This window comes from Malurus melanocephalus, unplaced genomic scaffold, assembly GCF_030028575.1.
Source record: "Malurus melanocephalus ecotype Western Australia unplaced genomic scaffold, MMel_1.1 scaffold_476, whole genome shotgun sequence".
Classification (NCBI taxonomy): domain Eukaryota; kingdom Metazoa; phylum Chordata; class Aves; order Passeriformes; family Maluridae; genus Malurus; species Malurus melanocephalus.
The window spans coordinates 12,246-19,020 of NW_026623708.1; the positions used below are offsets into that span (position 1 = coordinate 12,246).

At 50.1% G+C, this 6,775-nt stretch overlaps 1 protein-coding gene across 1 annotated transcript in view; it reads right to left on the reverse strand.

The window, feature by feature from the left end:
- SCNN1A (sodium channel epithelial 1 subunit alpha) overlaps positions 1-1,949 on the reverse strand; it is an 11,376-nt gene extending 9,427 nt beyond the window's left edge. The window contains exons 1-3 of the mRNA XM_057380898.1: positions 1,773-1,949; positions 1,115-1,488; positions 501-756 (exon numbers count right to left, since the gene is read on the reverse strand). Coding sequence (XP_057236881.1) covers positions 501-756; positions 1,115-1,488; positions 1,773-1,790 — 648 coding nt within the window. The 5' untranslated portion in view covers positions 1,791-1,949. The remainder of the gene's footprint in view (positions 1-500; positions 757-1,114; positions 1,489-1,772) is intronic.
- Positions 1,950-6,775: the final 4,826 nt, after the last annotated feature.

The window sequence follows — 6,775 nt, forward strand, 5'->3', positions numbered from 1 at the left end:
GGGTGTGTCCAGAAAAACGTTTGTGATCCTGTGGGAGCTGCAGTAAACTGCCGAGCGATTAGCTTCAGTCCTTGAGCGCCTTTTCAAATGCAAACACACATACCCCAGGGCGAGGAAGCTGCTGCCCAGGAGCAATTTCGACCGTGACCACATTTCAGGTGGCCCAGGACCATCAAATACTTTCCCCCATTGCTATTATTGGGGAATGCTGATGCTGATAAACTGCTCTCAAAGGCAAATGCAAGGCTGATGTACCCTCAGGAAGGACAAAGATTCCCTGCTCTTAGGAGATGTGCACTGACAGCGACAGGGACAGGATTTGGGGAACAGGACTGTATGGAGCAAAGCATTCATCTCTACCTTTTTCTGTCATTAGCAAAAGCCAGCAGAGATTAATCAGATTTTTTACGTAAGAAAAGGCATGGCCCAGGGTCTAACCAGACAAAAGCAGCCAGGCAGAGAGCAGAGTGGGTTGGGCACAGGCTATCTGGGGATCTCACCAGAACAAAGCCAATTTTCCAGTCATTCTTGTCCACGGAGGGACTGTTCTCTGGCAGGTTGACTAAATTATCCCGTTTGTGCCTCCGCAGGGGATGGCGCTGGACRTGGTGGAGCAGGCTCCTGGAGCTGCGCCTCTGTGAGGACACAGGGGACCAGTCGCTCCGTGGCAGGGACATGTTGTAGTCATAGAGGTCCAGCAGGGTCTGGTGCGTGATTTGGTCCAGCCTGTCCAGCTGCTTTCGGATGGCGCTGTACCTGTGCGGGAGGGAGAGGAGAGCAGCAGGTTTAGGGCTGGATGCGCACAAACAGCTCGGAAAAAGACGCGCAGCAAAGTTTGCTGTAAATATAACCCCTTGCTGGAGGTTATCTCGCAGGAAAGAAGTGAATCTGCTCCAGCCCTGTGGCAGTTTACATGGCAGCCTGCTAACAAACACCACCGAGCAGAGCTGCCTGAACTCTCATCCTTCCTGAGCGTGCCCTGCAGCAGCCAAGAGCCGGCAAAAGCGTCCTTTCCACCGGCACCGCYACAACCACGAGCGGAACAAAAGCACGAGCCTTTATCCTGCACCCATCCCAGCCAAGGCAGTCCCATCCCTGCGAGTCCATCCCTTACCTGTAGGGATTGAGGGTGCACAGCGTCACGGCCGGGAAAGTCAGCCTGTCGGAGTTSAGGTTGAGGTTCAGGTTGACGGGGTAGCTGAAGTACTCCCTGTAGAGGATCCCAAACTGCCAGTACATCAAGCCGAAGGTGAGAAAGAAGAGAACGGACCAGAAGGCTGTCTTCATCTTATTCTTTTTGGAGCACACCAGGCGAATAGCCCCATGGATGGTCGTGTTGCTGCAGAAGAACTGGAATAGCTCCTGGTAAGAACTGTAGAACTCGATGAGACCCTCCCGCTCCTCTTCTTTCTGCTGCTGTTCCTCTTCTTGCTTACACTGACTCATTTTGTCCCCTTCTGGCATCTTCCCTGCCTTCCCAGAGCCGCCCTAGAGCACAAACCCAGCATTAGTGTGTCTCCCTGCGAGGCTGCGGCTCCGAGGAGCCATGCCCGCCGCACAAACTGGCTCTGCAGCACCCTCTCCCCGAGCTCCGCCGCTTCCACCCGGCTTCCCCAAGCCTTCCCCCAGCCCGGCTGCAGGTCCTGCTCCGGCTCCTCCCGTCCCACATGTGACACGGGCTGGATCCTCCCCCGAACGCCCCCGGCCCTGTCCCGGTGTCCCTGTCCCGGTGTCCCTGTCCCGGTGTCCCCGGCCCGTCCCGCGGCACTGACGGGGGGCGCGGTGCCCATGGCGGGGCTCTGGGGCCGGAGCGGGGCCGGGCTGGGGCCGGTGAGCTCTGCCCGGCTCTGGGGGCTCTCTGCAGCCTCCCCGGCTGGGCTGGCAGCGGGGCCGGGCTGGGGCCGGTGTGTTCTGCCCGGCTCTGCCGGCTCTCGCAGCCTCCCTGGCCGGGCTGGGACCGGTGAGCTCTGCCCGGCTCTGCCGGCTCTCGCAGCCTCCCCGGCCGGGCTGGGACCGGTTCCTTTCCAGTTGGAGCCAGCACCCCGCCCGGCTCCTGCCCTGCCAGCTCTCCCCGCCCCTCCGGCCTGTCCCTGCAGCCTGTCCCTGTCCCTGCAGCCTGTCCCTGCAGCCTGTCCCTCCTGTCTGAACCTCCTGTCTGTCCCTGTCCCTCCAGCCTGTCCCAGTCCCTCCAGCCTGTCCCTGTCCCTGTCCCTGTCCTTGTCCCTGTCCCTCCAGCCTGTCCCTGTCCCTCCTGCCTGTCCCTGTCCCTCCAGCCTGTCCCTGTCCCTGTCCCTGTCCCTGTCCCTGTCCCTATCCCTGTCCCTGTCCCTGTCCCTGTCCCTGTCCCTCCAGCCTGTCCCTCCTGCCTGTCCCCTCCTGCCCCGTCCCCTTTCCCCGGGCGCCGCTCCCGTTGAAGAAAAGCCTCTTGAATCTCTCGAGTGTCGGCTCTCCGGTCCCGGTACCCTCGGGCGGTGTCGCGGGGTCACGGCGCGGCCGCTGCGGGGACAGCAGAGCCCCCCCGGCCCCCGAGAGAGCCCGGCCCCGGCCAGGTACGGTGCCGAGCAGCCTGAACCTCCTCCTCCCACCGCCTCCGGCGGGCACGCCGCGTCCCAGCAAGCCCAGGCGGTGCAGAGAGAGAGTTGGCAGCGCTGGGGCAGCGCCGGGGAACCTTCCCTGCTCTGTCCCCCTGACCTTGCCCCAACACCGACCCGCGGTGAGAGCTCCTGCCCGGGTTTCATTGCCAAACTGTGCTTTCCAGGGGCAAAGTGGCGATTTTGGGTGAGATTTGAGAGAGGGATGGAGCTGGGACAGAGAAGGCTGGGGGGCGATCAGTGATACCCATCAGTGATAACATCAGTGATACCCATCAGTGATAACATCAGTGATAACATCAGTGATAACATCAGTGATAACATCAGTGATAACATCAGTGATAACATCAGTGATACACATCAATTACCGCATCACCTTTGCTGGTGCCTAAAATACAGAAATCTTCTGTGTCCATAACTGCCGGGCCCAGCCATCAGTGGGAATTTGTTTGGCTGATCTGTGCCTGGGAAATCAAAACCTCCCGACATTACCCAAAGCCTTCCAGCGTTTCCTTGGACCACGGAAATGARCACCTTAGCAAAATGTGACCAAAAGCCCCAAACAGGTTCATTATAACCGTGAAATTTCTTTACCAGTYTTTTCTCCCAGTGATTTTCTTTCAAACTAGCTCTGTCTGACGTTTTCTTTCCTTTTTGGTTGCCTCCTTCAGTTAAGTCCTTGTTCAGAGTCTTGGGTCACTGAATTTTGATCCTTCTTGAGTTAGCTGTGGTTTGGTTAGTGACTCAAAATATGCAGCCACTTTCACCTCTTCATATTGCAAAATCCCGTGCTTGAAAATGGCAAGCAGTACCCTTTTGAGGGCAGCAGTAAAGGGGAAGGAACAGCCTTGTGACAAAACTACAGCCACAACTGAGAGCATTCCGCGAGCTCCTTCCCCCCAGAAAAAGCAGTGCAAAGCAAAACCATATTTTCTTGTCCAGTTCTAAAATTAATTCCATCTCCAGTAAATTATTTTTTGAACGTTCAAAGGTGAAAATTGCAAAAAGTGGGTGAGATGAGGTGGATGAGCTAATACTGTATAAAATTTTTATTGAAAAGCAGCTTCCTCAGAGCATTCCTGGCTGCACTTGTGGGGCTCCCAGCTCAGGAGGGACATGGTCCTGKTGGATGGAGTCCAGAGGAAATCACAAAGATGATCAGAGGGCAGAAAGGACAGAGTTGGGGGTGCTCAGATTGAAGAAATGAGGCCCATCTGGAAATCTTCTGCAGCCTCCCAGTATCCAACAGGGATAGGAAGGGACTGTGGATCATTGATGTGGTGATAGGACAAAGGGGGATGGTTTCAAACCAAAACAGGGTAGATTTAGATTAGACTGGAAGGAAAAAAATTTCACTGTGAGGGTGTGAGACACGAGAATATATTCACAAGGAAACTGTAAATGCCACATCCCTGGAAATGTTCAAGGCCAGGCTGGACGGGGCTTTGAGCACCCTGGGATAGTGGAAGGTGTGATTTAATCCAGTGGAACTGGATGGGATTTAATGTCCCTTCCAATCTGAGCCATTCTCTGATCAGAAATATCCTGGGACAGTCTGTGCAGCTCTGGATCCCATCTTGGGCAGTGCCAGTAGGAAATGTCATTTACTGGAGGAATTTAGGGAGCTTTTCTCACTCRGATAGACCTGGAGACTGAAAATTCAGCAGCATTCCACAGTGGAATTGTGGAGTTCTGATTCCAGTCACTTCACAGAGCAACTTGTTAGATTTACATTATCATAATTCCCTGAAATTGCTGTTACATTGATGGACTGATCCTCCAGTACCACCTCTCCCTTAATGGGATTGTGGCTCTGTTTTACGGAATAACAAAAACTACTTCGCCCCTGAAAATGCCCCTTTTTTACTCATTGAAGTTAACACTGAGAACKACAGGAAAATTTGGTAACCTGTAGGTATTCTCTGATTTCCACAGTATGAAATAGGATTTTAAATTGTTTTAAATTGCTTCAGATACATGGTCCTCTCTGTTGTGAGACAAAGGCAACTCACATTTTTTGATTTCTTTTGACTTTCTTTCATTTTGATTTCTTTTGATTTGAGGAATAACTAAAACCTCAAACATCTGGACTGATTTGCTGTATCCAAATGACAGTCTAGAGCAATTTTCTCAGTATTTTGTCATGGCTGATGATTTCTGTCATATTTTTGGGAGAACTTTTGGCCCTTTGACAAAGTTTGAACGAGAACAGCAGATAATGCCAATACAATATATCTGTGTGTCTCTATGTACACATCTAAATGCATATTTATTTTTTTCAGAAGACTTTTCCCATGTGCTGTTTGGAGTTTGTTTAAGAGTACAAAGCTGTTTTCTGGTCCTTTGACCATTTCCAGCAGCTGTGACAGYCGTGCTCTGAGCAATTCCCCTTTCCCTCTTTCTCCCCACAGTGAGCTGCTGGTGCTGTTGTGTGTTTTCTGTTTCTGTGGCACATCTGGGGACACCAATCAGCCCTGAGGTGACTTCCAGTGTCTCCAGTCACACAAATATTGTGCTTTGGCTGTGGCTCTGTGGAAGTCCCCATGGTCACACAAGTGTGCTGCAGATCCATTGCCAATGCACAAAGAGACAAAAAAATTATTTTTAACATTGCTATAAACAAAATTTCCCCCTWTTTCCCAACTACTTTAGAAACAATGCAAAACAAGTCTCCAGCTCAGCTGCCAGTCTCAATCTCCATTAGAAGAAAATCAGAATTTGCTAGCTTTTTGTGGTTGTTTTTTTTTTTTTAATTATTACTTACATCTTCCCAGTTTTTGTGTTGTTCTTTTTTCTCAGTGTGTGCATGAAGTAGATCACTAAAGTGACCAAAATTGTYACTCATGAGTGGCACCATTTCCCTCAGGACACTGCACTCTAACAGAAGATGGTGTGGGAAGTTGATCAGTGCACTTTGCAAAAACAGCTCCCGTTGATCATTTCGGTGATCAGGTTCACTCCTRTCTCAAGCTTTCCTCACACAAGAGTCTCCTGAGCTTTTTCCCATCCAGAAGTGTCTGATGTTTGCATCCTGTGAGGAACTGACCTCTCCAGGTGACTCACACCTGATGGAACAGGTTTTGGCACCCGTGGTTATTACCGTCACAGGCTCAGCAATTATGGAATCATTTGTCTTCTGAAATCCCAAGTTTTGCAATAGAAGGAAAAGATCTTCCAYCAGACACTACAAATCCTCTTTGGAAGTTCTGGTTTGTCGTAATTTACTCCACCTCTCACGATGTTTTCAATCCAAGGAGCTTTCTCCTCTTGTGAAATGGGAAGTGCCCTGTTTTTCTGGGCAGTGCTTCTGGATTTAACATCTTCACCAGCTCTGAATGCATGATTGCTTTTTATTGCTACTGAACAACCTTTGAGTAAACATGAATCACTCTTTATGGCACCAAATTYGAAATGTTTCCTTACCAGCTACGTCTATTATCTGCCCGGCTAGGAATTTGATAATGATCTGTAGTACACACAACTTTTTAAAATAGAACAAACTTCTTTTCTACACGCTGCTACTGTTGAGGAAAAAAAAAAAAACCAACAAAAAAATCACCAAAATCTCTGCCTTTGTCTCATATGGATCCCAAGTGTAACAAATTCACATTTTTCAACTACACAGAAGATCTTCCATCAGTTTAATTCTTTTGTGTATCTGTAAATGGAATTGTACTTTCCTTCAAATGCAATTGTACTTTCCTTCAAATGCAATTGTGCATTCCTTCAAATGCAGTTGTACTTTCTTTCAGCTGCAAGGCAGAAGCCAGTGATTATTTTAGGATTATTTTAGGATTATTTCTGGATTACCTACAGCTGCCTGTATTTTTTCTGCATTAAAAGTCGTGACCCATAGAGTGAAGGAATGGCTCTGTGGGTGTTGCTGGAAGTTTTTTTGGTCAAATGCAGGAGGTGGTGTCTGTCCCAAAGCACCCAGAGCACACCATGTCCATACCTGCATCATTTGTGTCCCCAGGAGGTGATTCTCAATCCATATTCTCATTTTTACCTTGCAGGAGCAGTGTGGCTGCACAGAGCTATTCTGGCCAAGAAAAAGGGAGTTCTGGGGGAAAATCAATGCTGTGTGTGTTATCTGTACCTTCCAGCATGAGAGATGGGAGAATCCTGGGGAAAATCATGAAAATAAAATATTGTAGGGCTGAGAAAGTCCTGCTGGAGACTGC